The sequence below is a fragment of the Actinia tenebrosa genome, unplaced genomic scaffold (genome assembly GCF_029948245.1).
Source record: "Actinia tenebrosa isolate PJP-AT-01 unplaced genomic scaffold, QUT_ActTen_1.0 PGA_scaffold15__27_contigs__length_11533743, whole genome shotgun sequence".
NCBI lineage: Eukaryota > Metazoa > Cnidaria > Anthozoa > Actiniaria > Actiniidae > Actinia > Actinia tenebrosa.
Window position 1 is genome coordinate 2,498,178 of NW_028292575.1, and position 23,370 is coordinate 2,521,547.

Consider the following 23,370-nt stretch of genomic DNA (forward strand, 5'->3'; position numbering starts at 1 on the left):
TGTAACGTGTGATATGTGTTTTATTATTATGAAAGGAAGTGAGTAATTTGACAATGACATCTGATGTAAATAGTCTATTGATGGTTGTGACTCATACGATAGCGAGACAATCACCATTGCAGCAGTTTTCCCAGCGGCATTCAAATTTTGTCCAGTAATAATAATAATAATAATGATGATGATAATGATAATTTAAAAAAAAAAAAAATTAATAAACTTTATTGACAATAATAATTCTTCAAGATACAATCAGTAATAATAATAATACTTCTACATTAATTTCTCACTAAGAAAAAAAAATTGTATTTGGTATCTATATAGATATATACGACGTATAGATTATCTCTTCATATATCTTACAATAAAAAATATATCTATTTATTATAATAATAAAATTAATAATAATGATACTAATAATAATTATGATAATGATAATGATAAGAAGAAGAAGAAGAAGAAGAAGAAGAAGAATGAAAACGTTATTGAGTTTTTCCCCGAAATGCAATCGTAAATCTAGCTACGTATAAGTAATTTACAATTGGCTACTTGAATCGAATACAAAATGTGGCAAATGACAAAAAGAAAAAGAAAAAGAAAAAAAAATCATCATCGTCATCATCATCATTATGAATAACGATATAATGATTAAATGGCAAGAAATTAAATAACTAAAAATGGAAGACCCCAACTACTAAAAGTGAGCAAAACCAAGAAAGTGTTAGGAATGATAGACTGTGCAAATAAACCATTGGACGAAATACGGAAAACCAAAGAAGACCTCGACGTTTCAGATATTAACCAGCCATATTATGCAACAGTTACTGTCATAACTGAATGCACTGGGTTTAGGCAGAGGAGGAGAAGAAGGATCGACAACAAGCAACCTTCATGGAAAGAAAGGATGATAAAAACCATACAGAGGAAAAGGAAAGATCTTTCAATATGGCGAAAGTATTTAATTAGCTCAGTCAACAAAATCCCTGAAGCAATGGCACAACTCAAGCAGCAAATACAAGCTAAAGCGCAAAGAATACGAAGATTTGAAAAGAGAAGTAAGCAGTTTAAACAGAACAAAATGTACAGGGAACTTGGAAAAAGGCAGATCATGGTAGAAGAACCACGGTTAAGCTCGAGGAAATTGAGGAATTCTGGAAAGATACTCTAGAGCAAGAGAAAAGCTATAACGAGCAAGCAGAATGGATAAAAAGAACAGAAAGTCAAAACCAAAAGATCGAAGAGCAGACATGGAGTAACATTACACAAGCAGAAATCGTATCCACGTTAACAAAAGCAAAGAACTGGAAATCTCCAGGTATTGACCAAATTCACAACTTCTGGCTTAAAAACATCACAGCTTTGCACGGAGACCTTGCAAAGAGTCTGAATGATATCCTCAAGAACCCAGAAACATGTTCTGAATGGATGACGCGAGGAATCACGTATCTCCTCCCAAAGACCGAGGAAACAAAAGATGCAAAGAACTACAGACCAATAACCTGTCTGTCTACCATGTATAAACTCATGTCATCCATAATAGCAAGTCGGATTTATCATCATCTGGAGGCCAATCAACTATTACCAAAAGAGCAAAACGTATGAAGAAAAGGATCCTATGGATGCAAAGATCAGCTCCTTATAAATAAGATGATGACTTGAAGACTGCAAGCAAAGAAAGAAAAACCTCAGTACAGCATGGATTGATTACAGAAAAGCGTTTGATAGTGTCCCCCATCCATGGATACTAATTACTTTGCAGATCTACAAGATATCACCACTACTATGGAGCTTCCTGAAACACACCATGAAGAATTGGAAAACATCAATGATTCTGAGCCACGCAGCAGGAACACTATAAACAAGAACGATCACTATCAAAAGTGGGATCTATCAAGGAGACTCACTATCACCAGTGCTGTTCTGTTTGGCTCTGACACCACTTAGCACCATGCTAAATAGCACAGGATGTGGGTACGGCATTGAAAAAAGTGAAAGTTGACCATCTCTTTTATGTAGACGATCTCAAGCTGTATGCAAAAGATGATAACCATCTTGAAACACTTCTCCACACTGTGCACTACTTCAGTAACGACATCAACATGAAATTTGGTCTCGCCAAACGTGCCAAAGCTACTTTCAAGAAAGGTAACAAAGAAATCGAACATTCAACTTGATATTGACACAATCATTAAAGAACTTGACCAAGAGAAAACCTACAAGTACCTAGGCATCGATGAAAGTGATGGAATACAGCATTCAAAGATGAAAGAAAAGGTGAGAAAAGAGTACTATCGAAGACTCAGATTGGTACTACAGAGTGAGTTAAGCGCAGCCAATAAGATCCATGCTATCAACACCTTAGCAGTGCCTGTAGTATCATACAGTTTCAACATCATCAACTGGAAGTTAAGTGAAATCAAAAGATTAGACGCATGCATCATCCTAAAGCGGATGTTGACTGATTATGTGTCAAGAGAAGAGAGGGAGGTAGAGGCTTGTCCAGATAGAAAACTCGTACAAGATCTCAACTATTGGTCTGGACATGTACTTGAAAGAAAACAAGGATTGCCTCGTGCGTCTAGTCTCTAAGCACGAGAACAACAAAAAGATGTACTCCATACACAAAGAAAGTAAAAGATTCAAGACCGAATGTGCCGAAACAGATGTGCTAAATGAATCTCTACCAAGCAAAAACGACGTTTCCATAATTGGGAAAACAAAAAGGATAAAGAGCACCTACAAAGATCATCTCATCAAATGAAACAATGTGAAAAATGGGAGTCTAAACCCCTTCATGGCCAGTACATCAGGCAAATCAACAAAGCAGATGTCGACAAACAGAGAACGCACAGTTGGTTAAAAGGAACAGGTTTGAAGTCAGAGACAGAGGGGCTTATTATAGCAGCACAAGACCAGACGCTGCCTACAAGGTATTACGAGAATAAGATCATGGGAAAAGATGTTAATACTAAATGCAGAATCTGCGGTGATTACGACGACACTGTCGACCACATCATATCTGGATGTCCTGTTCTTGTTCACTGGAAACTGTGCAAGCAATATGGATTTACTGTCTGCATAAAATGGTATGAGCATGAACCTGAAAAAGTAATGGACAACGACACAGCAACAATCCTATGGGACATGCAAGTACATACGGACAGAACCATCACAGCTAATAGACCCGACATTATAGTGAAGAACAAAGTAGAGTAACGATGTTCCTTGATAGACGTGTCAATCCCAGCAGAACGAAATGTGCCCTTAAAACAAGTAGAAAAGCTCTCAAAGTACAAAGATCTAGAAATAGAAATAAAAAAATGTGGGGTATGGAAACAAAAACCATACCTATTGTCATTGGAGCACTGGGGTTAATTCACAAAGGACTAGAACAATATGTCAACCATTTAAAAGGGGACATCTCTATCACAGAATTACAAAAGATCGCTCTCCTTGGAACTGCACACATCATTAGAAAAACTCTTATGATTACTTGATTCTTGATTTCTTTTTTCCCTTTTAATTGATTTCTTTTATTTTTTATTTTAATTACACCTCGTATTGTAAGCAAAATTGAAGCAAATTGTAAATAAGGATAATAATAATAGCGGAGCGGAGTACCATAGGTATAGAATATGGTAAACTATGCAACTCAGTTTGCGTGGTCATTGCATGGGAACCCTGTGCGTAACGCTAAAAGTGTCGCCCACGCCAGGTGTACATCGCGTTTCTGATTGGTCGAGCTTTCAAATCACACGTCACTTGGAAAATGACGACTTTTTTTAACGAGCTTTCTAACTATCAATTTTTTTGTAAATATATTGTAAAAACGAAACAAAAAATTATTGAAGAAATTGTAGCTGCAACACAAACCTCACAGGCTTTGAACAAACTGGTTTATTTCTGTGAATTCTGGTTTCCTACAACTATTTTGACTAATTTCTATCCGCTGTTTGATGTTTTGACCTTTTTTGTCAAAAACCTATGAGGACTACACGTGCGAATATGCAAATCAGCACGCCCAAACAACAAAAACTTAACAATATCAACTTCAGAAACGGGAGTTACAGAAATCATGTTAAAACTCATCGTAGTGATAAGTTTGGTTTGAGTGCCAGGGTGCGAGGGATGGTCGCGCCTAACCAGTCCGTTCGCAGAGGTGACCATGGCAAGCAGGCCACAGTCCACAGGACCCTGGACCCCTGTGGCCAGGTTACCAGGGGCACCTCCGACTCCAATCAATTACAACCACCCAAGACACAGCGACCACCAGCGACTATCATTATGCGTAGTTGGTAGCCGGTCAGCTGTACAGACGCTGAGGCCAAAGCCTCGACTGGAGTACGGATGTATTCCTTGTAGGTATTGCTGGACCACCTTCCCAAAGTCTACGATAGTCATTGTGGGCAGCAACTGTCGTTACCCAACCTAAAACTGTGACTGGAACATTAGCCACAACCATACGATCAGAACAGTGCGGGTTTGAGGCTGACCCGATTTTTTCATCAGCAAAGAGAGCCACACGAATGATCTCGACGAGCCCAAACAATCTAGAAGAGCTTTGGCAGCAAACAGGGGTGGCTGAACTATTCTGCTTACCAGAGTGAGTAGTCCTGGAGTCAACCGCTACCTAATTCCCAATCAAATCGATGTGTTCTGACAAGCAAACATGGAACTGCAGATTAACTAGAACAGAACAAGATGCCTTTCCTTTGCTACCTAGCGTACGGCCGACGCGTTGACAATGCCAAACCCTCAACATCCGTTTTCTGCAGCGTATTTTAAGAAGAACCGTGAGGACTGCAGTAGATCTTCCGGGATTAGCGTGGGTGATGGGAGATCCATCTTGCGGGAGTCCTGCCAACGGAAACGCGTTCGATCGGGCGTCAACAATTAGGTTTGAATCCCTGGGACATGGATAGCGAAGAAAGTAAGGCTGGACTACGCCGCGACCCTAGGCGCTGTGTATACCTATAGCGGTCCCAGACTGGGTGGCAATCGTAACTGGGAGGAGCTCTTGTAGGCTATCAACAGCGGGTTTTGACGATCACTCCACACTGAACCACTCTTTATGGAGGAGGGCATCATAGCTAAATTCGCTTGCGGTTCAGCTTCCACTGACGGTAAGGGGGAGGTGTCGTGCTTGAATAACGCCATAATAAGCCTAAGCCGTTCCAGTATTGTATGAACTGGTCTGTCTACCAGCCCGGAACTAGGTGAACCCCAAGCATCAACTCCATGGATTGGATGGTAGCGGTTCTTAAACAGCATAGCGAATTGAACATGCGGTTAAATAATGCCTATCTAAACCAGACAACTTTTTTCTACGTGATGCAGATGGTCAATATAGACTCCAACTCGTTTCTCAGACACACTTGACGCTTAGTCCAGGAGTCAATAAGCGCCCGCAAGTTAGCACTTTTGTCCAATGGGAGCCGAGCTACCACTTTGCATGAGTTTAGTTCGATTCCCAGCGGGTACCAATGCCCACGCCCCGAACAATAAATGATAGCCTTATGCATCAGAGTTTAATAATGGAAACGCCCACGATCAGTTCAACGGATGCCCAAGCCCAACGCAATGAATGATAGTCTGTTCCATTAGAGTTGACCGATGCGCAACGATTTTTTTTGCAACGACCAACGCAAAAGTGCCCACATCTTAAGCAATGAAGCCACAATTGCCCAGGCCCAAAACATTGAATAATAGCCTTACCCAGCCGAGTTGAAAACTGAAGATGCCAACTAGTAGCGCAACGATTAGCGCAACGATTAGCGCTACAAGTGCCCAAACCAAAGGCAACGAATGGTATTCTGATCCCTCGAAGTTGACCGATGAAAGCGCAACGATTAGGGCATTGACTAGCGCAGCAATTGCCCAGACCTTCAGCGACGAATGGCAACGAATCCAGCAGAGTTGACATATGAAAGCGCAACGATCAACGCAACAAGTGACCAGGCCCACAAGCACCGACTAATAGCCTGATGCTGTCTGGTGAAACTACAATGGTTGGCCCACATAGCGAACGAAGACGAGGGGCCATGATGGCCGGTAGCAGGCTAGTCGGCCGGACTACATCGCCCCAAACGACTAGCAACTGCAGGGAAGCGATAGCGCAATGAAAATGTGGGAATTAAAGCGCGCAAGAACCAGTTGAACGCACTGTGCCTCACCTGTCGCCGGTAAGGTAGTGCATACTAACTACAGAGAGCGGGCAATGCCCAGGCCTAGCAGAGTTGACAAAGCGCAATGCAACGATTAGCGCCACGATTAGCACAGTGTCCCAGCGACAACGGATAACCACGCCCCGCGCAACATAAAGAGCGGACCCTAATCCGACAGAAGATAATCAGTAGTCGTGAGTGAGAGCGCAACTAGTACCCCGGATATGAAAAGAACTCAGGCCGCCCCAGGGATTCCGCGCTCCCCGAGAACAAGCGACTTAAGTGCCTCCTGGAATCACAATCAGGTGACCAGGTGTGGTGAGCGATTGCGTCTTGCACGTAGATGAGGCTTTAGGGGGTACTAGATATCCTACATCATGCGCAGCGCACCTATAGCGCTTATGCGTGTAGCAGCAGTGGTATGCGGCGACCTACAAACAGTTAACCGCCCTAACGCGGTGCCTGTTGTATGAATGATACCACTGGACGTTACCTGCGACAAAACGGTAGTGTTCATCGCCGTAGCATGCTCCCTAAAGGCCTGACCGTACGCCAACCATGCTGTCCCGGTGAATCGTATGCAGGGGTGGATTATACAACTGAACGTTTCCTGTGACCAAGCGTTGGTGTTCATCACCATAGCATGCTCCCTAAAGGCCTGACCAAAGGAGGATGTTTACCTAGCATGCTTTGCGCGCCTCCACCAACTATATTATCACACTGAAAAGTCACGTGATCAACTCATTTTTCGCTTTCATGTCAATGCAGAAACATCGACTATGAAGATTATAGAGGGAAATCGTGAGCCCTTTTCCACTTCGGATCTTCTCTCTCTCTACTGTATTGTCAAAAGGGATCAATTAGACTGAATTTGCTGGTATTACGTGTTTTAAATTTGTGACAGTTATCAGCCATCTTCCCAGGCATTTTCATTGAAGAAAGAAGACTTGCATCGTTTTGAACAAAGACAGTCTCGATTTTCTGGAAGAAAATCGCTAGTGAATAAAGTTTTATCTAGCAGCTGTTGTTCGAGGTAATATACAAAAGCCATGTGTTAAGTTTGTTGTTGTTTATCTACCCTTGAGAAAAATATACGATCTACTTTCTTCGATTGAGTATTTTCTTCGAATGTCTTGCCTTTGTATTAATTTGAACTTTTAAGCTTTTTGTGAATTTGAGTTCTTAAAGAAAATTATCTGCACTGTGAAATGATAGGTTTGGCTTTCTTGAGTTGAATAAAATTAGTCTCTAGTGGTTTGACTATTTATTCGTTTATAGTTTGTTAGATTAAGGAAATTCTTGAATTGTTTGTCGGGCTTGTGACACGTGCTGTGAATAAAAGTAAGCTTAACTCTTTTTCCTCTTTAATAAAACTACCTTCGATTGATAAAATGAAAAATAAAACATTTTACATTGTCGTTGTTATTATATGAAGTATACGTTTGAATTTTAAAATCAAGATTATCAGATTTGTCTGAAGATACTCAAAAATACAATTTTTGGTAATCTAGCAGGTCACGTCAAATCAAGGACGTAAGACAAGACGAAGCGAAACACAAGGCGAATTTTAGTGGAAATTGTAATGGCCGTATCTCACTCAAACGTGGAGACTTAAGGAGACTTAAGGGATATAGCATAGTATGAAGGCTATACTTTGTGTAGGTGTTTCCTTTTTAAAATTTTCTTCGTTTAATTTCGACTTATTCCCACATAATTCAAAGCCTACAAACACTTCGCTTGTCTAAACAATTTTTATCTTTTTCTATCCATTCATTGATACGGCATATTTTGATTTTTCCTGTGGCAAAAATTACAAAAATACCGAACAAGGTCCCAGTTAAATGTCCAGACTTTCTATTGTTTGTCAGTATGGGTGCAGAAAATATTTAATAAGCAAACGGCTGCTGTTTTTGTTTGGCGAAATAATCGAGGAAAATCGCCGTCGAGAGGAAGTTTTTCAAACAAACACTAAGAACAGATGAATAATGAGTACGGCGCGCAAAGCATGCTAGTGAAACATCCTCCTTTGGCCTGACCGTACACCCACCATGCTGTCCCGGTGAATCGTATGCAGGGGCGGATTATCCACAGTTCGTAGCATCAACAACAGCTACTGCATGTGATTTAATAGAGCAGAAAACTTCAACCGGGCTAGCCACATCTTTGAAGCAATGATTGAACTTCTTTGGTTCATTGGTTTATACAGGATCCCTTGTAGAATTTGAATTTTTCCAAGCCCTACCCCTCAAATTCCCACAAAAATAACTCACGACAACAAAGCCAATTCCTAGATCTGCAACATAACTGAAAGAGTTTACTTTGCTAACCAAAATGCCAACAGGCGCTGCAGCAGGCAATGATACCCGTACGTCACACGTACAGCGCTGACAAAGCAAATTCTGGCAAGGAATAAGCTAGACACGAATGACGATATACTAAAGAGTACATAACTTTCCCATCGCCTAGTAGACCAAAATCAAGTTCCAAAACTTTCAAGGTGCTGCCAAGATCTGAGACAATTGGCTGGGACAGGTGAATATCTTGGTCCAACATCAAACGGCTGGTGAAGCTGAGGGGATAGAACTGACGGGAAATGACTAGATGAGGCCAACAATGAGCTGCTGGTACGACCAGCGAGTGAATTCGTAGCAAAGGCAGACAAAGAGTTCGCAGTGCTAGGCCGGGAGAAGTACTGATAAACGAGAGTAACACCGGATCTAACATACCTGTTGCCGAAGAAACTTAAGGATGAGTACCAGGTGTCGAAAAAAGAAACCGAAGATGGACCAGCAAACACAAAACTTCGTGCCGAGCCCGTTGGCCGACCAGGTTGACAATGAATGCTTCCGTTGTTTCGCTGCCAAAATCTCTGGTAAAATCGCTGATGGCAAGCCAACCACGGCTGTTAAAACTGCTCCAGGCCGTAGACTTTGCATTAGGCTCCATACTAACACTTAGTATACTCCATACTAGGCCCCGACTAGGTGAGAAAACAACAAAAATCTTTCCACAAGTGGTTGGCTAAACGACAACACAACGACAAAGCTGCCACACTGCAATCCCTGCCACTACCCCTGAACCACGATGGGCTCCCCCACACTGTCGCTAGGCGAAACCGCTGGCCGGTTGGACTCGGTTTTAACTTTGCCTAAATTGCATTCAGGGGCTCAAGAAAAAAAGAATTCGCCACAGTGTGCTACAACATTACCGGAAAACGAGCAACAAACTAGCATGACGAACGAGTGAAAAAAGTACTTGTTTTGTTTTTATGGTAAGAGTATTCGTAGTTCATACATGATATAAAATAATCATTTGAAAAAGCACTTTTTGAATTCCACAATTAGACAAATCCAAGTTTAAAGCTAAATAACATTCCTGTCTTTCTACAGATAATTTATCTAAATATTGAATGAGTCTTAAAATTACACCAAATATTCAATTGTTTATTGAGCTTTTCGACCTAGTATATGATTCTTAAAATGAGCTTAAATTCGTGTTGTTGTGAGATATGTTATTGTATAAAGAGCGGTACCTTGTCTTTCACTTTCAAAGAGCTAAGAAAATATTTAAAAACATTTCCAAATGCCAATTTACTGACAAAGAAAATTTTCATTCGTATTTGCATTGCATTCTGCGTTATTTTCTATTTTGCCTCAGTTGTTCTTGTCAAGTATAAATGAATGTAAACTTATTAGTTTTTCAAAAACTTTTGTTGTTAACGAGATGAAAAATGGTAAATAAATTGAATTTTCAAAATCTAGTAAGCTTATGTTTTCAAGCTTCTCGAAAAATAGTTAAGACTTTTATGAATGAAAAAACGGTTATTGTAAAAACATAAAGCTTTTGATGTGGATAATTAACCAATCGTTATTAGTGTAAAAATAGTAAAAGTAACGGCTTTGCTCACCTTTTTTTACCAGGTTTCAAGCCTGTTTCTTAAAAGTTCGGAGTCGCTAGTTTTACAAAGACCACAACACTCAAAAGGACACCAAAGTGAGCCTATTACATTATATTTCAACAGGATTTCATTGACAGGAGAGGGCATCTTTGTAGTGAAGCTCGAAGAGTGTGAAGGATTACGAGCCCGGAGATAGCTTAGCTTGCGAAAATAACCTGAATGCTCAAATGGACATTTATGATTTTCGAAGGAAAATTGAATGTCTATGATCAAGATAAAATGTTTCCAACTTCGTCTTAAACTTTTTGCTCGTCGCTTCGTCCATGATGAGTTTGGCGCGGGCTAGATCCATTCTCATTTATCTTGGTTTAATGTACGATTGCTGCGTGATAAAACCAAAAAACCAAAGCCGGCTACCGGTCATTTAGACATTCCTATACAGAAAACACTGAATAAAATCCATCATCTTCAGCATCGGTTTCGTGTACGATTCCTTCATGATACAACCAACTGCAAGAACAAGGAATATTAGGATTAACTTGTGAATGAATGATGTGTTTTGAGAAAAAGACTACATCCCGGGCGTAGAGTGCATTTCAGGGGCCCCTCACAGCCCAAATTACATACATTTACTGTATTTTATGTGGTCACTCATCGCCCGTGATATAACGTAGTCTTTACCCGCGTTCCTTGAATACTTCACTATCAAAGCCATTTGGAAGTCATGTTTTCTTTTATCTTACCACTTAAAGGATACAAAAAGCATAAAGAGTAGACCCTGTATGAATGTTAAAAAAGTAAAGGTACAGACTAATCTAGTAGTGGACATCCGTTTTATCCGATACAACAGGCTGCCAAATTCTTTTCTTCGGGCTCGAGTTTTCAGCTTGTCTGAACGGATAGAATGTAAGCCTGGATTTACCCTAGATACGGCCGTGCTGTTTAGTTATCTTAAAGGTGCAAGAATAGCCTGGTTTAACGGGATATCGTATGATTCTGCGATTGCGCCCCGCCAATAACATGTAACAAAATGCTACGAATGATTCATATACCACATATAGAAACCGCGTTTGGATTATCCTTAGCGTTTTATCGATACTCCTGCGAATCAAAGTCACGGCGCGGCTAAAACAAACATCGCATTGGATTTTAGTATGTTTGGTTTAGTAAATTTTTAATCTGCATAGTAAAGCTAGTAAGCGCTTAATTTTGGCCCCAGAAAGGCCAATTGTAGTATCTAGTGCCTTGGGGAGGAGGTTGTTTTGTATTTATAGGCGTACAAGTGGCTTGCGGGTCCAAACTTTAGATGCTCGTAAATCTATTTCCTTGGCGACCAAAACAAAACAAATTACACCATTGATCCCCATTTCTCTTGCTCTTTTAGAGTTTGTTACTTTTTGCCTCAAAATCTAAAATTGTGGAAAATCCCAATCTGGATTCACTCCTTGGATCGGACTTTTCCTAGTTGGAGTGTCGGAACCAGAAAAATCTTACTTTAGTATTTCGACTTGAAACCACAGTGAAAAGTCTATCATTACTAGAAAATGTACTTTGACGCAGTTATTTCGAAAAATTATCGAAAAAGTATGGCTTTTATGAGATTGATACTTTAAGAGGTTCTGTGAGAATCTGTAAATTTATTCCACTTATCATCCCTTTTCTTCTCTTTTTCATCAAACAAGGAATCGAAAACGACGTTGTAAAACTCCTCACTTGTGTTCTTGCCACTATAACAATTTAAAACAGAAAAATAGCAGCCTACAGTTACCATGGATACCGCAAACGGTAAAAAGAAAGTCTTTGAACCAAAGGAACGGATATTCTATACAGTATATATCCCCGCATCAATGCTATTCAAGTGAAAACAGAAAAACGTGAGTAGTGATTTTTATGTTTGTTCAAAAACATATATTTAGAGTGCGCGTTTATTTTTTACTATTTAAAAGTATGGACTACCTGTGGTTCGACGAATGTGAAGATACCACAGGGAGACCAATCACTTTTTTACCATTGTTCTGATTTATATTAGAAATCAGATCGTAACTTTACATCTTTGGACCTACCTCTTTACCCTTTACCAAATCAAGGATATCTGAATTATTTTGCTAGCATGAAGTTCATATCCACTGAAAGGACTTTTGCTGAAGCTACTAATCAACTCCTAAACCAAATGAATTCCTTCGTCCATTATATAAGATCCTTTTTATCTAGATAGAGAACAAAAGGAAAATATTTTATAAGCATCAAACTTTTCTCTTTTTTTTATTCCAAATGTTATATGTTTTGGTCAACGCAGACCAAAATGTAAAATAAAATAGTTCAAAAGAAACCTAATGGAAGAATATGGTTCAACAGTTGATAAGATGGTTCACAGGCCCTTTCGCTGGATGTGAACTAAGCGTGAGACTACGAGGTTGAGACCTTATCACATCCATTGAAAGGACCGATATGGTCTGCATTACCATGAACCAAACAATACTATCATATTAAAATATTCGCTGAACCGCGACTCCTGTACGAATAACAATCATTAATAATTCGTACGGGAGTAAAAAATGTTGGTAATAAATGGGCGATTTTAATGCACACTATGATCCAAACAATGCTTCTAATAGCACTGCTTTTGGCTTTTTTTTTTTTTTTTTTTTTTCAATAGCTTGAATGCAACAATCTACATCAGGACCCGGTTGTACTATTTTAGACTTTGTTGTCACTAACTGTCCAGTCTATGTTGTTGACACGGGTACTTTGAGTCCCCCAGCTAATTGTGGTCACTCTTATATTTACGCAAAACTTAGTGTTTTTCTTGTCAGACCTAAGGCATTTGAAAGGCATATTTGGAATTTTTCCAATGTGGATACACGTAGTTTGAATACTGAATTATGTAAAACAAAATTTGATTCTAACTCTGACTCCTATCATATTGACGAGATATATCGTTTTTGGTTTGGTCAAATTTTTGAAATAATTTCCTCCTTAATTTGTTAATAGGAAAGTTGTAGTCATGAGGCGCTGGTCAACAATGTGTAGCCATGTCATTATACTGCCTCAATATTATTTACGACCATAGAACTCCAATATGTTCATCAACAGATCTAATAAACATCATGAATACAGGTAATGAGTTGTATTCCATTCTTTCAAGGGTTCATAACCAAGATTTCTTACTTCTGACAGAAATTTCTGAAACTGTAAAGGTGTTGAATACTACTTACGATATACAATATACTGAGTGACAGCCATACTGGTAACATACATTTCCTCGACTGTTGATTTCCTTTACTGTATGCCATTGGCAAGGGCGGATCCAGCCAAAATTTTAGGGGGGGGGGGGGCTAATTGAGTTTAGGGGGGGCTAATTGAGTTTCTTCCGTCAACACAACGGAAAACAATATAAAAAAGCATCGTTTTTTTTCTGCTGAAGGGTGGCTTCAGCCCCCTGAAATTTCTAGTGATCATGACCGGGAAAGAAGTGGTAATACAAATATACAGCATTTCATTCCAATGATGCCTATAGCATTATATTAAATCGTTGCTGTGTTTTATCATTCTATAGATGGTTTGCAAGCATTCCCAAGAGAGTTAAAAGACAAAAACATGGCGGCAATATTGTGGTGCCGTTAACAATGGATGCTAATGAGAAATCTTTTGTTAAATGGTACCAACATGGCCGCGATGACGTAACGTGCAAATGAAGAATAGCATTTGATTTTCTATTATTAAGAGATGCAACTATTGGAATCAAGATACATTGGATTCAATCACAGAACATGCAAAAACTTTTTATTACCAAAAGCTAAATGACAATGAACATTCCCTTACAGCCAATGATTTTCCAAAAAGCATCAACATATATGATGCACAAATACAAATCACATTCAATTTACATAATCAAGAAAACTTTGACACTGCATTAGATAATATAATGGTACACTTCTCCTTGAAAAAATCATTGAAAGCAATGTAAACAGAAATACTGGATATTTGTTATGGCTTGCATCTTCTTGTATTGGCGGCATTTTTCACCACAAATCAAATACACATGACTTCTACCTGCTGATGGTATTTAATTAATAACGATGGGTGGTTTTGATGTATTTGAGAAAGTAAATAACACACCATAAATAGCACAGAAAATTTTTGACATTAAAACAAAAACACATTGCAATAATGTAGGTTATTGTATCTTATTTATATCATGCTCTAACGAAATAGCAAACAAAATCAAATAAAAATAAATAAATAAAATAATTATCAGTTTGTAGCACAAGTTTAAAGATTTATCACGGGAATGATATTTGGCGAATTTTTACCTTTTACTTTCCTGTAAAAAATCAAACTAGTTCCCTTGCGGAAAGTAATGTTGACGCGTGGCAGTTAAAATTGGCTGCGCCATAAAATTCCATGTCATAAAAATAATTGTAGCAAACAAAGTATAGATTTATTGTTCAGTGGTGGGGAAGAAGCAACAATCCAGCCACCGAGACAGCTTGAGGTTTACATACTGAATTGAACCAGCCTGCGATACCCTTACTTTAAACGTCAGTCAGTAAATTGACATTTTTTCAGTCTTGTGTCTTTATTGATTAGTTCAAAACCGCTATTTTTTTACTTTTAAAAAATTAATCAGAATATAGCACAAAGATTTGCGCTACGAATGCTTTTCAATAAGAATGTTTAAAACAAAACCATTGCGTGATGGCATCGCTATGAGTCTTCTAGTCTCTTAGCATGACGCTCTCTCCATAGGGTGGTCAAGTGACTCCTTTGAATATAAATCTCTAATTTTAAGAAATTTACTGTAATTCACTGCAATGATGACAGTGGCGGATCCAGGGGTAGTGCGACGGGGTCCGCTGCACCCGTTTTTTCTTTTCAAGTTTTTATATTTTTTTTATTTTTTTTTTTGGTTTGAATTTTTGGATATCAAGAAAAAAATATTTTGTAAATTTTTATTAAAAAGATTACAGAAGTTTTGGGTTGTATCCTGTAGTTATAGCTTGTTTTTGGCGTCGCACTGGTAGCTCGAGTACTCCAAACAGTTCGAGCCATCGCCTTTCCGGCCCGATCCCCGACCAACTGTTTGGACTACCTGTGTTGAAATACAGCGCGCATGCGTAGTCTACTTACAGTCTTGTCAGAACTGAACCACCATATTGGAATTCCCGAAAATCAAATTAATCAATGTAATCAGATGAGCAAGCGAAAATCCAACGAAAAACTTCAAGCAATCACATCATTTTTCAAGAAAAAAAGCGAAGGTAAACAAAGATTGACAATATTATTTGTATTTTCATCTTATTCATCAACAAGAATATTGTCCTGAGTAAAGCTTGCCGCCAAAAGGACTCGTGATGGCTGAGATGTTGAGCTTATTTATCAACCATCGGTATATTTGCAAACAGCACTTCGAATCTCTTCTCGTGGAGCTCACACTTAACAAGGACAATCCTGAAACTGACATTTATAATCTAAGATATCTGATAACTGTTAAAATTGTGGAGCATTTCATGACTGGAGAAACACATATACCAGGCTTGGTTCACCCAATTATTCGGCCATTTCTTGGAAGGCCGGATGAAATTGGAACCGTATTGTACGATAGCATGACGATTTCCCTACCAGGAAAAGAGGAGATAATAAATCCGCGAAATCAATTAGTGGAAGGTGGAGACGTGTTTATACGCTTCGAAGACACAGATGAGTGGGAGCCGTCAGACAATGAGTCAAGTGACTGTGATACAGAGATCTTAAGTGACAGCGAGTAAACATATACATCCGGTTATCGTTTACTTAATGACAGCTAGAGATGAAAAAACATCGTTAGTACTAGTTTTTAAACTTTGTTTTATAATCACAAAGGATGTCGTTTAGAGTGTTGTGTTAACTTTGTTGTTTTATAATAAGTTTTACATTAAGAATGCAATTGCAATTGGGGTGCTGCATAATCATTACCGTAAATGATCTATTAGACGCCTATTAAATTTTCGTATACGAAGGGTGCCGTGGGCGTTTAATAGATAAGAGGCGTTTGTTACTTTAGAGAGGGGCGTTTATTAGACAGTGGGCGTCTAATAGATAATTTACGGTACATGAATTATCTCTAGTAAATAGGTCTATTATAGAATTATACTCCCAAAGATTTTGAATTTATCATGCACACCAGCATGATTCGCTGAATTTTCACATTCAAACATTTAATTATAGATGAAGAAACAAATGCAAGTTTTAAGAAAAATGTAACGACACCATCATCAGATCAGGACAGTAAGTGCAATCCTAGACAGTGACTTGCTCCAAGTCTCTCGCGCTGCTTACTCTAGAGCGGCGCGATCACGGATGGCGAAATTACCGAACAATGAACCGTTATTCCGATTGGAAATCTCTTCGGAATAACGATAACTTTTCGGAAAAACGTCGTTCGTCGTTCGGGAGTAAAGAGCAAGAAAGACTTGGAGCAACTCTTGTGCAATCCTAACAAATTAGTTAAAAAATAATGTAACCACACACTTTGCTGTAATTATTTGGAGCACTTTGACTCTTAAATTTTAGAGTTAGCACTTAGTTAGGTATGAGCGCAATAAAGAAAAAAATGTATAATTTCCAGAGTCTACGCTTTATCAATTTGTCAGATTTAATATTTATTGTATTCAAGTGTCGTTTAAAAGTATTAAATGTCCCCATTTTGAAAGTATTTTCACATTCTATACTGTTTATAGATCCTAGTGGGGAGATTTCCATGGACGAGGAAGTCAGTAGTATTTCGTTGCCTTGTAAATCGTATGATATTGGTTTGCTCTTTGAGTCACATACTGACATTCGAAGCATCAGTAGAGACGATTTATACAACATTCTTACCAAAGAGCCTGATCCCAATGTATCGTCTTACCCGCGTACACGGCTTTGTAACACGTCATCCACTTTACGGCAGTTTCAACCGTCTTGGCTGTTAAAACACCCTTGGGTTCACTATAGTTCTCACATTGACGGTGTATTCTGTCGTGCTTGCGCAATGTTTGCTCCAGAGCAAGTAAAAGCACGTGGTGCTGGTTGCTTTGTGAATAAACCTTATAAACAATGGAATAACATATGCGAAAAGATGAACGGCCATGCAACACAAGATTACCATTTAACTTCTATGGCGAAAATGGCTGAATTTCTTTCTCGTTACAAAAACCCTTCGCAAGCAATCAACAACTTCTTAGACAGCGAAGCCCAGAAAACAATTGAAAAAAATAGACGGGTAATTCAATCATTATTAAAGATTGTAATGTTGTGTGGGAAACAAGGCTTCGCACTACGTGGACACCGCGACGATAAAATATGCTGGACGGAGCAAGAAGAGGATAAACATTCAGCTGAAGGTAACTTTATTGAACTTGTTCGTTTTCGGGCAGAGACGGATCAAGTGCTCGCTAAACACCTGGAAAATGCGCCACGCAATGCGAAATATACATCGAAAACCATACAAAATCAACTAATTGAAGTTATTGGCAAGAATATCCAGAAGGATATACTGGACGAAGTAAAGGAAGCAAAGTACTACACCGTAATAGCAGATGAAGTAACGGATGTCTCAAACAGAGAGCAGATGTCACTATGCCTCCGCTATGTTTTTGATTCTGCCGTTAAGGAAGTATTTGTGGACTTCGTTGAAGTAGAAAGAATCACTGGTGAGACATTGGCAAAATCTATTTTGCAATGGCTGACAAGCAATGGTTTGTCTTTGGCCAATCTCAGAGGTCAATGCTATGATGGTGCTTTCAATATGTCAGGCGCAAAGTCAGGATGCAAATCAATTATACAAGAGAAGGCCCCTCTGGCAATTTACTTTCACTGCGCAGCTCATCGATTAAATCTTGCTGTAGTTTCTGCCTGCAAAGTTCAAGAATTCAAGAACGCAGAGTCGTATGTTGGTGAAATTGCTAGGTTCTTTGGCTACTCAGCAAAGAGGCAGCGTCTTTTGGACAGAGTTCTTGAATTAAAGAATCCACAAGGAACAAAAGCAAAGAAGCTAAAGGATGCTTGCCGAACGCGTTGGGTTCTACGCATTGATGCTTACATTGTTTTCGTAGAAATGCTTCCCGCCATCCATACAGCATTAGAGGCCATGGTGTACCCAAACCAACATGAAGAGCTCGGTACAAACTGGATGTGGGATAGCGAAACTGTGACAAAGGCAAATGGATTTTTGTTTCAAATTGAGTCATCGACATTCCTTTTATGCATCATGATTCTCCAGCAGGTCCTTTTCTTACTGAGAGAACTAACAGTTAAGCTGCAGATGCAAGCAATTGATGTTGCATATGCATACCGGCAAGTACATTCTCTTGTATCTACACTAACAACTATGAGAGAAAAGTCTGAAGCAGAGTTTAAGAAGATTTTCCAGGAGACGACAAGGCTTGGACAACATTTCTATGGAGAGGAGTTCCAGCTGGAGAAGCCTAGAATTGTGAGACGGCAGATGAATAGAAACAATCATAACGTATCTAGCTCAGAAGATTATTTCCGAGTTACATTGTATAATGAGTTCATCTCGCATGTGATTGCCGAGCTGCAGGAACGATTTGTACATAACCCTGCTCATGATGTTACACTTAGCCTACTTTTCCTTCTTCCAAGTGAATGCATCAATAAAGAAGACGATGCTGAGCTTCCAGTAAAACTTGCTGAAACGGTTAAATTCTATAATGATGATCTGCCTTATTCGCAAATGTTTCCAACAGAGTATAAGATGTGGATTCGAAAGTGGAAACAGCAATCAAACGGCAATCCTTCTAAGGTTCCAAATAAATTGGCTGATGCCTTTCAATCCTGTAGCAGTTTGCAGTTCCCAAATATACACATATTGCTTCAACTGGCTTTAACTCTACCCATTACTTCATGTGAAAGCGAGAGAAGTTTCAGTCAGCTGAAACTTATTAAGACTGATAGGCGTTCAACGATGTCAGGGAATAGGCTATCTGGTTTGGCCCTGATGAAAGCTCATCAAAGTCTTTGCAACAAACTAGCTTTTGATGACAATAAAATGGTAGAGCTGGTAAAAGCTTTCGAGCAATTCCATCCCCGAAAGATGGGGTTGTCCTTTGTTTTGGGCGATTGAATAAGGTAAGGGCACCTGAAAATTATCATTTATGGTAACGGTGTTACCCTGTCTAATAAAGTTGTTATTATTATTATTATTATTATTATTATTATTATTATTAAGACAAATTTTATAATTTTTATTCAAACTAACAGCGCTTATATAGTAGGTAAAAGCAACGAAACAATTAATACTTTGACATCATATGACGTCAATATGACGTCATAGCAATCTATTCCCCGATCTGGACCCCGTTTTGAAAAACCCTGGATCCGCCACTGGATGAAAAGGTAAATTAATTTACTCTTAATAATTTACCTTTTCATCATACTGTTTCATTAGAAACGACGCAGCTCACACTAGTTTTTATCTCTTCTTGTAATTCACTGCATTCATTTTCTGAGTCGCTGCGTCCCCCGTTGAGGTTTACATACTGAATTGAACCAGCCTGCGATACCCTTACTTTAAACGTCAGTCAGTAAATTGACATTTTTTTCAGTCTTGTGTCTTTATTGATTATTTCAAAACCGCTACTTTTTTTACTTTTAAATAAATAATCAGAATATAACACAAAGATTCGCGCTACAAATGCTTTTCAATAAGAATATTCAAAACAAAACCATTGCGGGATGGCGTTGCTATGAGTCTCATTGTCTCTTGGCATGACGCTCTCTCCATAGGGTCGTCACGTGACTCCTTTGAATATGACTCTCTACTTCCAAGAAATCTGATTCATTACATTCTGTATCCCTGCGAAAATGGGTGCAATCAAATCGCTCAAAGACATCACAGACACATTCGAAAGAGAACTCACTTGTTCCATTTGTAGAGAGATATTTACCCATCCCAAGACTCTGTCATGTCTTCACAGTTTTTGTACACACTGCATCGCTCATTGGTACGAGACAAGCGGCAATCAAGGCGACAATCGAATGGACTGTCCGCTGTGCAACACGACGATGGTTGTGCCAGACGGCGATTCTCTGAAGCTACCTTCGTCGTTCTACTTGGATTCTCTCCTGGACTTGCTTCATGGGATGAAAAGCCAAGCTAATCAACCAGTCTTGCCCCATTGTGTGAGCTGTGAACAACCGCGAGTCTTGGTGGCGTTTTGTCAGCAGTGTAATGGCTTGATATGCGAGGATTGCTGCAATGCCCATCGGTTATTGAAAAAAATACAAGATGAACACCAACCAATAATGCTCGATCAATTTAAGGAGGAAAATGTAAACAGTTTCATCAAAAACCAGATGCTGTGCAAGTTCCACGAGAGAAAGAAGCTTAAATACTATTGTAAAGAGGAAACATGTAGACTCAGCGTTTGCCAAACATGCGCCTCTTTGAATCACCAAAACCACAAACTGCAGAGCTTAGAAGACGCTGGACAGGACTCAAGGGAATTGATCGTAGGAGCGATGAATCGAGTCGAGCAACGAAAACAAAATGATGGACAAGAACTAGAGCAATCTAAAGAAAACATAGGAAGAATTGAAAGAGAGATTGCCGAGGCAGAGAGGGACGTCGAAGATATAGTTGAATTGATTTGCAGGATGGCCAAAGAACACGGAATAGCGAAGAAGGAGGAACTGAAGCAGACGCTCCAGGAACTAACAACAGCAAATCATGAAGAACAAACGGCTATTCGAACAAGATTAAAAGATTCTGATGAATTTGTGCAACACTGCCGAGCACTGTTGGAGAGAGATGTAGCATATGAGGAAATAGAAAGTAAGCAAATGATTCTAGAAAGAAGTCAAATGTTATCAGAAGCTCCTTCGATCTTGTGCCTTCAGCCAATCCAGCGTGACATGACAATACGTTACTCCGTGACAAAGCAAGTCATGCAATCACTGCTAGATATCGGCAGGATTGTGAAGAATGTGACGACGGACCCTGCTCGATCCACAATTGAATTATTGAAGACTCCTCGTGGTTTTATAAACGAGTGCAATATAATCACCAGGAATACAGAAGGAGAAGTGTGTCCCACAAGAATCGAGTCTATTGATGTTAGAATCAAAGATGTGGAGGGCAACGAGGTGGAAAACAAAGTGTCTGAAGAGCAAACTGGAAAACACCGTGTGAGTTTTAAGCCACAAAAAAATGGACGGCACGAAATTCAGGTGAATATTGGGGGAGAAAGGATCAAGAACTCGCCTCAGAATGTAGAGATACTTGATATGAAGGAGTTGTTCAAACCTGTAAAAACCTTTGGAGGAAGAGGAAGTGATAGAGGACAGTTTAATGTTCCATGTTCGATAGCAGTCAGTGATAATGGAGAGATAGCCATTGCTGATTATTTTAATCATCGTATTCAAATATTCAGTCTTGATGGAAACTGTTTAAGAGAGTTTGGCAGGGAAGGAACAGGAGAAGGTCAACTGTATTATCCATTTGGAGTGGTGTTTAATGAAGACAGGATAATTGTCAGTGATGGTCCAGATGATAAAGGAAGGATACAAGAGTTTGACTTGAACGGTACTTATGTACTAGTAAGAACCATCTACAGACATGACCAATGGTTGCGTGGAATGTGTGTTAACGATGATAAAAACATCGCAGTGTGCTGTTGGGGAAAACAACAACTGGGTATCAAACCAAGTATCAAGGTGTTCAGTAAACAAGGAGATTTAGTTCATGAGTTTGATATGCCTGATAATGAACAGCCTCGGTACATCACCTATGGTAACGGGAAATACTTTGTATCTTATTTTGACAGAAACTATGTTCATGTTTTTGATGTGAATGGAGTTTTCTTGTACAAGTTTGGGGAAGAGGAAGAAAGAGACGGTCAGTTTAATGTTGTACGTGGACTGGCTGTTTATGGTGCAGACATGATTCTTGTCTGTGATGGTAATAATCACCGTGTTCAACTTTTCACACAAGAAAGTCAGTTTATAAGGTCATTTGGTAGCCGTGGTTCAGGTGTTGGTCAGATGTATTGTCCTGTTGATGTAGTAGTTACAGCTGATGGTCAAGTGTTTGTGGTAGAATGGTGTGGTAATAGAGTTTCTGTTTGGTGTTAATAGATATCAACCATTCAACACTTCTTTACACTTCTATCCCTCTCATACGGTACAGTATAACCCTAATAACACTTTCATTATTATTTCCATGTAAACTTTGAGAAAAACATTGATTTTATCGTCATTATTGATGAGTAAACTCGAAATGAGTATTTCTTAGTTTTGTAGATTCTCTTTGTTTTTCCAAATAAATATTTAGTAATTTGTTTCTTTTATCATTTTCACGAGTTAAAAAAGAATACTAAATTAATGTTGTTCAGCTGAGTATCAGCTTATAACTCTCTCTACATTAATTAGAAGTCTAAATATTATTTTGTAGCAAACTCAATGTTAAAATAAGCAGATAGCATTTTCATTGATATCTAAAGGCCTAGTTTAGATTAAACTATATTATATTATATTCAGTGATATACTGATCAGCTGTGTCCTTATACCTAATATTGTAGAATTGATGAAGTAATGCCAATGTTGTTGTAAATATTTATTAGCAGAGGGAAAAGTAATTGGTTTGTAAATAACCCATATTTAGTTTAATGATTAAAAATATTATCAGTTGATGTAATGTGTGATATGTGTTTTATTATTATGAAAGGAAGTGAGTAATCTGACGAGGACATCTGATGTAAATAGTCTATTGATGGTTGTGACTTATACAATAGCAAGCCAATCATCATTGCAGCAGTTTTCCCAGCGGCATTAAAATTTTGTCACACATACAACTACAACTATCTGCTTTAAAGAGTACTACAAGGATTAAGAAAGCATTTGTCTTTTATTTTCACAGCACACTAAACAATTGAAGCAATTTATAATCTTCCACAATCAGAGTTTTCAATTCTGAGAAATTCTACCCAATTTATTAAGCTTGTGAGACATAGCAACAGTAATTAGGGGGAAACAAAACCATGAATTGGTTAGGGGGGGATAATTACGTATTATTATAATTAATAAATATTTTATTCGCACAAAGAAGTCTAAAAACCAGACTTGAAATTCCTCTTAAATGCTCGAAACATGTCTTATCAGGGATGGAATAAGTGATGTTGATAATACATTCACATTTTCAAGTCTAAAATGCTTCAACACTGATTCATTGATTAATCTTATCCTCCCGTGTCATTGTCGCATAGATAGCTTACGAACTAAAGCCTGATATAACATCAGTCTTCAATCATCAAATTACTGTTCAGCCTTCAC

At 38.8% G+C, this 23,370-nt stretch overlaps 2 protein-coding genes and 1 long non-coding RNA gene across 3 annotated transcripts; 2 read left to right on the forward strand and 1 right to left on the reverse strand.

Moving 5' to 3' along the window:
- Positions 1–10,181: 10,181 nt before the first annotated feature.
- On the reverse strand, positions 10,182–13,353 carry LOC116299154 (uncharacterized). Its single transcript, XR_004197433.2, has 3 exons — positions 13,275–13,353; positions 12,123–12,266; positions 10,182–10,569 (listed from the first exon to the last, which is right to left on the reverse strand). It is a non-coding gene; the product is annotated as an uncharacterized LOC116299154 (long non-coding RNA).
- Positions 13,354–15,413: 2,060 nt separating this feature from the next.
- Positions 15,414–19,165, forward strand: LOC148910833 (52 kDa repressor of the inhibitor of the protein kinase-like). Its single transcript, XM_089030630.1, has 3 exons — positions 15,414–15,813; positions 16,267–16,326; positions 16,779–19,165. The coding sequence occupies exons 1-3, from the start codon at positions 15,414–15,416 to the stop codon at positions 19,163–19,165; spliced, it is 2,847 nt and encodes a 948-aa protein (XP_088886756.1).
- Positions 19,166–19,709: 544 nt separating this feature from the next.
- Positions 19,710–22,730, forward strand: LOC116299160 (E3 ubiquitin-protein ligase TRIM71-like). The gene has a single exon (XM_031707790.2). The coding sequence runs from the start codon at positions 19,906–19,908 to the stop codon at positions 22,171–22,173; it is 2,268 nt and encodes a 755-aa protein (XP_031563650.2). The 5' UTR covers positions 19,710–19,905; the 3' UTR covers positions 22,174–22,730.
- Positions 22,731–23,370: the final 640 nt, after the last annotated feature.